This window comes from Caloenas nicobarica, chromosome 3, assembly GCF_036013445.1.
Source record: "Caloenas nicobarica isolate bCalNic1 chromosome 3, bCalNic1.hap1, whole genome shotgun sequence".
Lineage (NCBI taxonomy): Eukaryota > Metazoa > Chordata > Aves > Columbiformes > Columbidae > Caloenas > Caloenas nicobarica.
In genome coordinates this window covers 91,779,463-91,791,913 of record NC_088247.1, presented here as the reverse complement: position 1 = coordinate 91,791,913, position 12,451 = coordinate 91,779,463, and the positions used below count along the sequence as shown (strand labels likewise).

Below are 12,451 nucleotides of genomic sequence, written 5' to 3'. Positions count from 1 at the left end.
CAAAAGGTGAATTCTTTCCTATTTTTGATTTTAGCTTACAAGATTTTTCTCACCTGATGTTGGGACACGAGTGGATGGAGCCCATTCAGAACATGACAGGTCACTGCCCCAATTCTGAAATTGCAAGTTACAAAATTGGTTCACCTTGTGGTTAGAAGATAACATAGAATTCATTTATGGTTTAATTGTACAGCGAAGGGCAAAACCAAGTTAATACATAGATCCTAGTTCATTGCCTATATAGCTCACAGTCCTTTCCTCTTCTTTGTGGAATACCGTCCAAACATTAATTACTTTTGGTGAAATTTTCTAGCCAAAGCACAACATTTTTTCCAAAGGAATAACATTTCATCTAGAAATATTGCTTATGACAAAGTTCCATAAGAAGGATAATTTTTTTTCCCTCTCTTCTACAGCCTGGAGATTTTGTCCATGACCTAGAAGGTGGGGTCTCCAGGTCTGGAGTCCTGCTCTGTCTCAAGAGACATCAGATATGAAAAAAAACCAAAACAAAAATCAACAATAAAATCCTTTTCAAAGTTGTATTATATTAATGCATTATATTATTTCCCATATGTACCTTGCTAGAAACCTATTTTTTTCCTAGAAACTTTCAAAAAGTGCTTTCAATGAATATAAAATTTTTAAAATTGTTGAAGCCACAAAATTTCAGTAAGGAGAGCTATCACTCTCCAAATAAATTGGTCTTTACCGTACAGTAGTAGGTGATATAATAGCTATTACATTTATTCCACCAATTGAGGAAACTGAGTCAACTGCACATCACAGACCTTTTCAGTTCACCAGCAGAAGCAGCTGATAAATGTGCTGCCCATGCTTTTTGGTAGTGAGCAACAATATTAGCTAAGAAGGTGGCGAGGGAAAATTGTAACTGTTGTAATGGACAGTCCCTTAAAGAGCAGACAGTTGCTTAGGCTGATCTAAGAGCCAGCCCTGCTTGGAAGGGGTAGTTGGACTAGGGATGGCCTGAGCTCCCTTCCAGCCCCAATTATTCTATGATTGCACAATACTGCCATTCAGAGAAAAACTAGATGGGCCAGTGGTCTTTAGAAAGCATGGTTAGTGTTAAAAAAAACACCAAGAAAAATTAATCTGTTCTTGTGAAAAATGGTGTAATAGACTCTACTATCAGCCAGCTAGTTAAAGGCTGATTGCAGTGGCTAGAAAGGAGAGCTGGGCTTATTTTTAGATCAGAGAGGGAACTGTTCCTTTACTCTCTCTACTGTTTCTTTCCTTTATCATTTCAAAAGCTATTGTTGTTGAGATTCAGTGGAAGTGCAAGAAATTACCCGTTAAAAGTATAACTCTAGCTCTACAGCTAAAAATCCCATTTCAATATTGCAAGCTTTGGCTTGCAATAACAGCTGTTGCTCTTTGCAACCCTCAAGGCAGATGGAGATTTTCATAATTTGGCTAGGCATGAGGACTCCCAGTGTACCAAACCAGCCCAGCCCATTCTGACTGCCGTTTCCAGCCACGCTCAGTCTGCGTGCCTGCAGCCATTTGTCAGGAGCAAATAACTGCCCTGTTTCTTCCAGTCCTACACAAAGTTTGTTTCTGCAGTTTGTTTAATCTACCTTGTGGTAGTTGCTCAGTCGTGGTGGAAAGTGAATCCCTTTCAAAATGGATTCCTATCACCTCCTTTGTATCTGGCTGCATATCCAATATGAAAAGGTGACTGCCCTCTACAGGTGAGGCTCACTTGGGTGCATGGAAGCACAGTGGCTCAAGAAGAGAGTGTATAGACCTTCCCCAGATCATTTGAGGGCTTGGAGTTATAAATTATCTTCTCCTTATTGTGAGGAACCTGCTATCTGAATCAATGATGTTTCCCATGTTACTTACTGTTGAGCAGTTTTGGTACAATTGCACTAATTTATTTTATTTCCATCTTAGGAAGAGTTTAATGTTTGTTCACACAGGAAAAAGGCAATGTGAGATAGTCTTCTCTTTTTGAAAACTGGTAATAGTTTATCTCATCTATAGATTCAGGATGACGTATGAACAGTCACCAGATACGGCTTTGCATAGTTCACCTAAACTGCAGCAAAGGATGCAACAATTACCTCTGTTGGTTCATTAGTGGGCTCCACAGGTACATATGTATAGTTGCTATTCTTGTATGTTCCCAGGAATGGATTGTTCTGGAGAAAGAGGAATACATATAAACACATAGCACAGATCTCAGCAAGTGATATCAAGACATGATATCACCAAGAAAGTAATTGCCTAAGCTGCAAAATGGGGATCTGGATTTTGAAACCATATTCCTTCCTTAAAGTTCAGAAGTAAGATTTGTGTTTAGCACTTTATAGTAAAAATAACATATGACAGATCCCGATGGCAATTAAACATTTTCCTCTCCTAACTTTCCACAAATTACTTAGACTTTATTGGATATTTACTCCTTTCAAAAGACACTGATGTAAAAAGTCTAGACAAATGGGGCAGATCTTCTTGTGTCAGCAGAGGGGAGATGAAAGATTGATTACCGAAAGGATCACTCTTCCCTCCAAGAGAGGCTGTATAAATTGCATGGTTATTTTTGTCCCCCACTAATATAACGTGCATTCAGGAAGACATGCACATCGTATAGCCTAAAAAATTTCATTGGGATGTCCACTTATCTCAACTAAGAGCAATTCCAGTATCCAAATGAGATCTTACAAAGCACTAAAATCAGAAGGCATATTTAATTGCTTAGAAGACCTACTGGGTTTTATATGCAGAGTTTTGTTCTACTTTAAGTTGCCTTAATACAAATAATTTTCCTTGGCTTCTTGGGCCCTTACAATCATAGAATCACAGAATAGTTTGGGTTGGAAGGGACCTTCAAAGGCCATCTAGTCCAATCCCCCTGCAATGAGCAGGGACATCTTCAACCAGATCGGGTTGCTCAGAGCCCCATCCAGCCTGGCCTTGAATGTCCCCAGGGATGGGGCATCTACCACCTCTCTGAGCAACCTGTGCCAGTGTTTCACTACCCTCATTGTAAAAAATCTGGCATAACTGATATTTTCATGAACATGACTACCTGAAGTAGAATTTTAAAACTGTAGTGAGAAACTGTGGGAAAAATAAATGGAATTTGTAGGTGTCAGAATCAGAAACAATTTACTACTCCCTTTAGTAACACAGAAGGTGAAATACCTTGGAAACAGCCTATTTATTCATTTGTAGCACTGTGTTCACCTCAGAACTTTCTGAGCAGGGAAAGCTACTTGCCGTTCTAATCAATGAATTTTTCAAAGCAATCAGTGGCTTACCATTTCTGAAAACAATGGCCCTGTATTCTTTGCAAGAGATATAAAACTTTTATATGCCTACTTCTCAAATGCAGTATCTTTGAATAGAAGTGGATGAAGAGAAAGAAGTATAAACCCCACATTATTTGGCACTGAAGAAGTTGCCAAGTCAATTTAAGCTGCCTGGAAAGAATACTGGGTAAAATTAAACAGGAGCAGTTTAAGTGAATCTGAGGACTTTTGAAACATGCTGATTAATAATTCAGCAGATCTTCCTCTCCTGACAGGATGGACACACAATATGGACAAAATCCTCCTGTATGACTTGAATGACTGTCTCCAGACCTGAGAGTACAACTCTGCTCTCTGGTCTGCTCAGTTCTTTGGCCTCCTTGCTGAAACTGCTGAAGAAAGGGAATCAATTATTGCTGACTGCAGTGGTCATCTCCACGTGCTGATACCTAGCAACTGTACTGCAAGTTCAGCAGCTTGTTTTATAACTGCAGAAGCAGCTTCCAAAGAGTCTGAAGTATCCTCGTTATGGGCCAGGGCAGGAAATCCAACCTGCTGCTAATTCAAGAGATAACAAATACAGGGAGTTTTCAGAGCCAGTGTGGTGCCCAAACCACATTGATTCTAATGGAACAGTTAATGCAGAATATTCCATTGTTTGCTATGTGAGCTGCCTCTATACTTCACAAACATAACAAAACACAACCTCTGATACAAGTGAAAACACGCAAATCAGCATGTTGTCAATCGGTATTCAGAGCACAGTAAAAAGCCAAGGGACACCAGGGTGCCTGCTCACTCAGAGGTAAGCAGGGAGCAAAAATTGTTAATAAACTTGTTTCAGACAGACTGAACCCCTGCTCTCTGTAGCAAGCACAAGCACATACAGCCTTCTGATGCCAGCTTCCACAACACGGGTATATTTACCTGAGTTGGGCAGTCGAGGACAATGTCAGCCATGAAATCAAATGAGTCAGCTTTCTGGCCTACAGGCTGTACCTAGAAAGGAAGATAAAAACCCCTAGTTTGTAACCACACTGGCTCATCTTACATTTGTATAACAATTCTAATCCAAAACAATCTAAATACACCTTTCAAATTCATATAAAGCTGCTTGTATTTACAGACCTTGATTTACCCAAGGCTGGAATGCATCTAGTTCTCAGAAAACATGGCAACTGCATAACAAAACAGTAACTCTAGAAAGAAGCTTAAAATGGTAAGTGGAAAACTACACTGGATCCGTTTAAACTCCTGGGGGAGTTTGGCAGGCACATGAAGTACCTTGGGATTTCACCAGAAGGCAAGGTCGCAAACTCTCTTCTCTTACATAAAAGACAAGACACTAAGAGTCCCTCAACTTTTACAGCTAAGCTGCACGAAGGCTTCTCCAACAAAGGGCTGTTTATGCATAGAAGATTAAACCAAATTTAATTAGAGATACTGCTTGATGATTGCAAGCAATCATGTTCAGCTGTTAGGACATTACCCTGAAGTATATAGAAGTTACCATCCAGGATCTGAGATACCGCCTCTGACTGCATGCGTACTTCTACTGCACTGCAATGCTAAGTAAAATGAGTTTGCTTAAGCAATCTTTAATGACACATTTTTATTGAGCTTTACTCATTCCCAAAGGTAGTAAACCAAAACGGAATTAAAGCCACTTTAATTCCTAATGAGACATTCACAACACATGGATTGAAAACAAACTTCTAAGTAATCAATTTTAAATTGACATATGCAGTTACATGTCTTTATTTGGTGGTTTCCCACGTAACCTCATAGAAATACCATCCTTATTGAATACTGCTCTCCCTTTCATGACAATGGGTGAAGTAGACTTGAAATCGCTCAGCTGAAATAACAAGTGGCTATGATTGTGCATTTGGACCACCGCTCTTCTGCCCACACACTTTACAAAGCAAGAGATTCCAGGCTGAGAGCAATGCCAGAAATTTGAGGGTATCTGACTTGTAAAGAAGAAACAAAACACAAAGTCCAGTGTTATCCAGGCCTTCATTGCAATATTTATTATAGAGATTATTTTAATGGTAGTCACTTCTAGGCAAAGAGCGCATTGTATACAGAGCCTTTCACCTTACCAGAGCATTCCAGAGAGCCTTGGCAAGCTGAGAATGGCCTTTCTGGCTTGGATGGAAGCAGTCAGGTGAAAAGTAGGAGACATCTGGATACCCATCCTACAAATTAAAATGTAAAGGACATCTGAGTGCAGAAGAATCCACACAGCTCCAACCTGAGGCTGCTGAGGGCCAAAATAGAGCCAGTAATGGGAGATTCACACTACTCGTTCTTGCTGCTCCAACCTGGAAAGTCTCATGATTACCTGGTGATACAAAGTGTACTTCAGCAGGTCCATGAGCTACCAGAAATGCTTAACTAGAGATACTTATGTGTATACGAGGGCAGATCCACCCAGAAGTTCCAAAGCCACCATTTTCAATTACATGTCTAGTCTCTCTTCAGGTTCTGCAATAAAGATGAGTTCCTCTCCTTGGCACATCATTAGAACCGGCACCACAGGCACCACTATGCTCTGCAGTACCTTGGCACAGTAATAGGCATGTTACAGATGTTTCACCAGAAGGAAGAGAGCCCATCAGCTTTTTTCACAGCTGTGTCAGTTCTGTGAGTTTGAAAGGAGCAAGAAGCAAGGAAGTGTTCAAGTGAAGGCAGCCAGGCTGATCGAGTACACCAGCGCAGTCTCCTTACTGAGCAAAGCTGTACTTCAACACAGACACTGCAGCATCTGAAGGAAACGGAGTTTGGAAATTTAAATATCTTGGCTTTCATGTGAGTATCAAGATGAGAAAGCGCTTGGGTCACAGATGACCGAAACAACATTTTTCTGGTCAGAGCAGTCCTTCCTCAAAACTTGAGCAGGTTTTGATTCTGTGTCTTTGGGTTAGCTTAGTACAGGGCTGTTACCAAAATTTGCATCTATATCTGACATTTTGCCAAGTTTAGAGGCAAGGTTTTCAGTTCAGGAACATCCGAATGTTGTGCAAGATAAGGAGAAAACACAGCATCCTGAGCTTTCTTAAAATCTGAACTAATGCTTGTGAAACTATTAAAAAAGTTCAGAAGTATTTTTGCTTCTTCTGTTTTTATTTCTGTTCCCCAGCTCAGTTTGAAAAGTCCTAGCAATGACTCTTCACAGGAACCAGCTTCACAAACAAATAAAACCCACAAGACAATAAACCCCAACTATCCAAACAAACAACCACCAACAACAAAAAAAATCAAAGACTATTTTTCCTGGGAAGCTTTCAGCCAGTTTTCCAAATTTGTCTGTAGCAGCATCTGAACTTCTCAAACTGATCCCTAACTATTGCCAGCATTTTCATGATCACCCTGGTACAATTATAATATAATATACCAGAGCAAACTCTGCTCAATATTTTGTCCCATCTGCTCTTAGTTCCAGGTGAGATGAAGAAGTGCAGATGCATATGAAAATTAGCAAGTGGAGTTCCAGTTTCAGAGAAGGTTTGGGTAATTTCCTAGATTTATAGTTTACTGAGACTTACTATTCAAGATACTGAAATATAATTGCCAATAACAGGGAAAAGGGCTCACTACATAAAACTACTACTTCCACCAGATCATATGTAAGCTTCTCTTTCTGTCAGACACAGAAGAATGAGTTATGGAACACAAAGAGGAGGTGATGCTGTAGCTGCATTGCTCACTGGAGACTGTGCTGCTGTAGGAAATGTAACTTAACATCTCTGCCTTTTATTAATCATGTTGTATTTTTAGAAATAAAAATATTTATGTACCCCTGAGAACATACACAAAGAAACATCTTAATTCAGGTTTTGATTCATTTTCCAAAACACTAATTCATATTGACAGCACAATATGTAAAACAAAGAATTGCTAACTATATGAAGAAATCTGATGTACTATACCAAAGATCGACAAGTTCTAATAAGAAAAACACAGAACAAGCTAAAACTATTTTGCATATAGTCCCTAATGTTTAGACAACCACACTTAGTCCTTCGCATGCAGAAGTCTCTCATACCTGACCAAGAGGAATCGTGATATTTCGGAAGAAAGGCTGGATGATCACTGTGAAATTTTCATGAGTATCGTATCTGCCAGACTCCACTAGTCTCTCAACACCAAGCTGCAGGAAACAAAATGATGAGCAATAATCCATCAAAATCTCAAACTAAGTTTGGGGCTTTTTTGATAGTCCAAGAATCAGAAGGAAGTGTTTACTTCTTAACTGAAATAGCCACAGATGTTGGCAAATGTGAGCCTTGCTGGAGGAAGCCTGGAACACAATACAACAACTGTCTGTGGGGGACAGGATTCTGGTGACTAAACTCCTGTCTACCTATCTGTACTAGAAAACAAAATTTTTCTGAAGAGCTTTGCTGCTGGTTTTGGTCACATGGTGTTTCAGACAGCACCAAATTACCTCCTGATTAGCTCATAGGGCCCATTTGGGTGAAATATTGCTATGACATCTTGCTTGCTAATCAAGAGCTCACCTCAACTGGAAATAAAGTAACTGCACCACTCTTGATAAACATACCTGGTAAGCTCTAGTGGCTTCCCTCACCATCGTTAAATTTGGGGAATTTTCTTCTCCTGTAAGAACGCAACTACATAGATAACTGTAGGAGAGAATAGAGGAGAAAACAGGAATAGAGAGAGTTAGAAATCTGTGAATGCAGAAGTTGCCCTTTGCCACCCAATGCCCTCATGACATGGGAGGAACAAGGAAACCTATATACTCCTGTTTCTGTGAAAATGTCTTGTCGTCCTTGCCGTTGTTCATCGTTTCAACCCTTAGTCTTATTTTCTGCCCCACATAGATAATACTACTCTAAATCAGTTTGGTTTCAGCCCCAAGTTTATCAAAGTGAGGTACTATGACGGTTTATCCCATTCATTACACCCTGGCATCGTAAGGTGCTGCAGCCTGGCAGAGGTACATGTCAGTCCATCTGGAACTAGAAAACAGATCTCTGAAATGTACTGGCTGCATTACTTCTGAGCTGATACCTTTCCAGTCGACAATTCCTTTTGCATTCCCAACACACAGAACTTGTCTCTGTCTAGAGGGTCAGCAGAGAATTCAAATTACCCATTGCAATAAAGCTTCTAAAACAGGAGAAACCTGTCTGCTCTGCAGATGCTTCGCATTCCCTCAAAAGGCCTGAAAATCCAAATGCTTGTAGACTTCAACCCCACCTTGAGGAAATCTGTATCAATAACTTTAACTCAAGGTCATCGAGGTGGATGTTATGTATTCCAGGAAACCCTACAGTTCTAGACATGAGCAAAACACACAGACCCTCTGACCACGCTTAGGTCAAAGCCAATCAGGCTGGGTGATGTCAGCTCTGGATGGGATGCATGTGGGACTGCAGTGCTGCCTTCAAATATCAGTTCAAATGGTGAGAGAAGCATGGAATAAGAACATGCTTTACCACCATGGACAGTAAGGACAGGCACAAAAGAAAGTAAAACAAGCCTTACTCTGCCATGTAAGTGGGGCACTGAACTTTGGTATCCACAAACAACTGTCTCAGAGGCAGAAGGTCCAACACTTCAACCAGACTCACTGCAGCTTTCGGAACCTGAAAGGTAAGTCAGACTTTAGCTTAGAAGGAACTGGCTATGCAGCCCACAGTGTATTTATTTTACCCGAAAGTCCAGCCATTTGACAGACATACCTTCCCTTTCTCCATTGTTGGAAGGAAAACAAAACCACCCCCTGCCCCAAAAGCAAACAAACACACTCAACAACAAAAAAACCCCACAAACAAACAAAATAACAACATTAAATTCCCCCAACTCAGCTTTTGATTCTTCTCCAATACCATGGTACAGTGTTACTGTCTGTCATTTCAGACTACATCTCACCATTCTCAGATAGACAAAAGCGAATGCTTTTATAAATTTCAATGTAATATGTTTGGTATGAGAATGGAAAAAAAGATAAAACTAACAAAATCAAACACAAAAGCTAGCACCAGCACAGTCATGTACCAGCCAGAATGCCAGGACAATTTCATAGCACTTGCCTGGTCATGCAGAATATCAAGAGTTTCTTGAATCCTTCTGACAAAGTTCTCAGCTGAGTAGTGATCCTGATAGAAACAGAGGAAAAGAGATTACTGCTAAATGGAGACACAAAGCATTTTGGTTGGGAGGCTGGAGAATCACAATAATTCACTACCTTTTCTGCCACACAACACTGTGGGCAGTAGAATGTTCTTGCTTCTTTCTAGAGACCAGGGATTTTAAGCATGTCAGTTAATCTAAAATCTAGAAAGACTCGGTTAAATTTGGGATTCAAAGTTCTGTAGTAGTATATTTAACCCAAATCCACTGGGCCCTTCATGTAAAGATGCAGGAAGGAACCCGATATGCTTGCTGCAGAGTATAAACCAAGCAGCCACAGGCGTGCTCACAGCCAGCTGATAAGCTCTTGTAAAATTAGGTGAAATCATTGCTAGTCAAGGTCATAGCTATAAATAAAGCTACAAAACTTGGCAGCAGCAGCGAAGATGCCTAGCGAGGCTCCTGAAGAAGCAGCACATTTCTCAAGCACAAAGGGTTGCAGGAGAATTGAAAATGCGCACAAGAAGTTAGCATATTAAAGGTAAGAGAGTAGGAGCTGGCAGAGAAAGGTGGCCTCTCCCTGCCACCTGCCCACTCAACTCCCATGATCTCCTTATGGCAGCCCTAAAGGCTTCTCCACAATCCAGAGAAGCATAAAATTCAAACGATACTGAGCACTGCAGCAACTTCCCTCATACATAACTCACCTGTTCCTAGCACCTACCTACACTGTGAGTTATGGGGTGATGACAATTGTAGGATTGGAGTAGTGGTAGTTCAAAGCAGTATAATTCATTCTTAGATGTCTAAAGAGGCCATGCTTGCAGAAGAGCAGTTACCACATCAGAGGACTGAAGCTTTTCTTCCCTTCCACTTTTCTCCCATGCTCAAAATACGGTAGCAAAGACAGTGGTTCTAACCCTGGAGTAAGCCCAGAAAGAACTCAGCCATCCTATTATGTTGCTGATAACTTTTTATATCGGGGCACTGTCAGCAGAAACCACTATCAAACCATACAGCAGCACACGTAACTCATGCTCTCTCTGTGAAGGCTTTAAGGATCCATGGATTTCCCTTGACATGTTCCTACTGACATAGCAGTCCCACCACGGTTTGAGTGAACCGGCTCTACTACTCACAAGGTCTTTGCAATAGTTGCACAGATCGTTGCCTCCAATATGCACCGTTATGAGCTTCCAGTCAGCACTGAAGTCAATTCTCTGTGCAATAAAGAAAATAACGAGCCAGGAATTATTTGACTTTGTGACACGCACATGGTATAATTGCAGATGGATCTATCATGTGATGCAACACCCATTTCTTTTCATGCTGTAAGATTAAAGCAGTCTCAGACAACTTACAGGATCAGTTTTCATTAGTCTCACGAGGCTTCTTGCTTGGTCTGGTAAGTGCCTGTGAAGAAAGACGACTAGTGAGTGAAACACACACCCTTATGGAGAAATCAACATTAACGCTCTTCGGACACCTTAAATCAAGTTGTCAGATATCAGAAGGGTTGAGCGAGGAGAAAGCACAATTCTCATGTTGGTGATCAAATTACATGTTCATATCTTTGTGGAAAGTCAACATCAAATTGAACTTGAATACTGAATTTACTTAAGTTCAGTAGTCAATCCAGAACCATAAGTTTAGTTTCTATCACAGTGCTTCGCACCTAAAACAGCTGAAGTGCTAGACACACCAACGTGTTTGTAAGCAGATGGCCTGTTTAGAATTAGGCTATCAACCTGTTCCTCATGGACTAAAACAACAAGGGAATCCAAAGACCAAATATTTAATTGACCTCTGGAGCAACATTTGTGCATAAAGCACAGCTCACCCCCCTGCAAAGGTGAAGTGTTTCAGAGATCACTGTGCATACCTCCCTCATTTCTGTAGCCTGCACCTGGAATCAATACTTAATTTTCAATTATGTAAAACAACTCTGTGCATACTACCTTTCCAGGATAATTAAAAACCCAGGAAGCTTTCCAGATTGCTCAGACAAGTTGAGATGACAGCTTGCAGTTTTCCAATAACCAGGTGAGCACTGTCTTTTTTTTTTTTTATATATATGCACATACATATATACCTATTTATATACACACACACACACGTGTATATATATCTCTAAATATAAACTGCCATGAATTTTGAGTTACCTAGGCTGAGCGCTTCAACCTTGTTTGACTGCCCTGACATGTTGATCCTCAAATATGCATAGGAAAGAGAATGTGGTTGGAAAGCTTTGGCCTTCCAGGCAGCTCCGCAGTATGGTATGAGCTGCATCTCCCTCCAGGCTTGTTAGAAACACTTCACTGACTGTCTATCATTTCTGGAATCATATCAGCTGACGTTAATAAGCATGACACTTGTTTTTTATGGCAACCAGAGCTTAGTTCTCCTTTGCAACACTGTGTTTACTGTAGGAACAGGACATATCTCCCACCACCTTCCACAAATGAATACTGATCCAACACCAACATAAGAGTATTTACTGAGGAATGAGCCCTGTCATATATCTACTTGTGACACAGACACTGCATGCATGTAATAGTTCTAATCACGGCTACCCTTGTCCAATGTCATAATCTACTTATTTATATCCCAAAGCTATCACAAGCCACAAGTCATCACAATTTCCTTCTGTTCTTACTGTGGAAAACCCTAAACTAGGGCATTGACTTCAATATTGATCCAGAGGATAAGGCCACTTATTGAGCTGACAGTCTGCAACACCTTTGATTTCTCATGCAGGCACTGAAGTGCTGATGCATCCTGAGCCAACGCAGTCAGTGGGATCTAACATCTCGAATGAAGCAGTGCCAGCAATCGCCCATCCTTGAGCTGCAGTTTCCACCAAATTTAGATCTTGATCAACAGAAAAAGCTTGCTATTGGGAAACGCAGATATTCAGAGTTTCTGACACCTGTTCTCTCAGTCTTAAAATTCTTAAACTCCCTTTTTTCCGCATGAAATCAGATATCTCAGCCAGGATTTGCTTCGATAACATCCTTCAGATCTATCCTTAACTCCAGCATATACGTAAGCACTTTGGCAATGAA

General features: G+C 40.6%; 1 protein-coding gene across 1 annotated transcript in view; it reads right to left on the bottom strand.

Moving 5' to 3' along the window:
* PLB1 (phospholipase B1) overlaps positions 1-12,451 on the bottom strand; it is an 84,433-nt gene that overhangs the window by 19,366 nt on the left and 52,616 nt on the right. Inside the window, exons 36-45 of the mRNA XM_065631676.1 lie at positions 10,748-10,799; positions 10,526-10,606; positions 9,347-9,412; positions 8,799-8,899; positions 7,849-7,930; positions 7,330-7,434; positions 5,384-5,479; positions 4,206-4,277; positions 2,088-2,165; positions 54-114 (exon numbers count right to left, since the gene is read on the bottom strand). Coding sequence (XP_065487748.1) covers positions 54-114; positions 2,088-2,165; positions 4,206-4,277; positions 5,384-5,479; positions 7,330-7,434; positions 7,849-7,930; positions 8,799-8,899; positions 9,347-9,412; positions 10,526-10,606; positions 10,748-10,799 — 794 coding nt within the window. The remainder of the gene's footprint in view (positions 1-53; positions 115-2,087; positions 2,166-4,205; positions 4,278-5,383; positions 5,480-7,329; positions 7,435-7,848; positions 7,931-8,798; positions 8,900-9,346; positions 9,413-10,525; positions 10,607-10,747; positions 10,800-12,451) is intronic.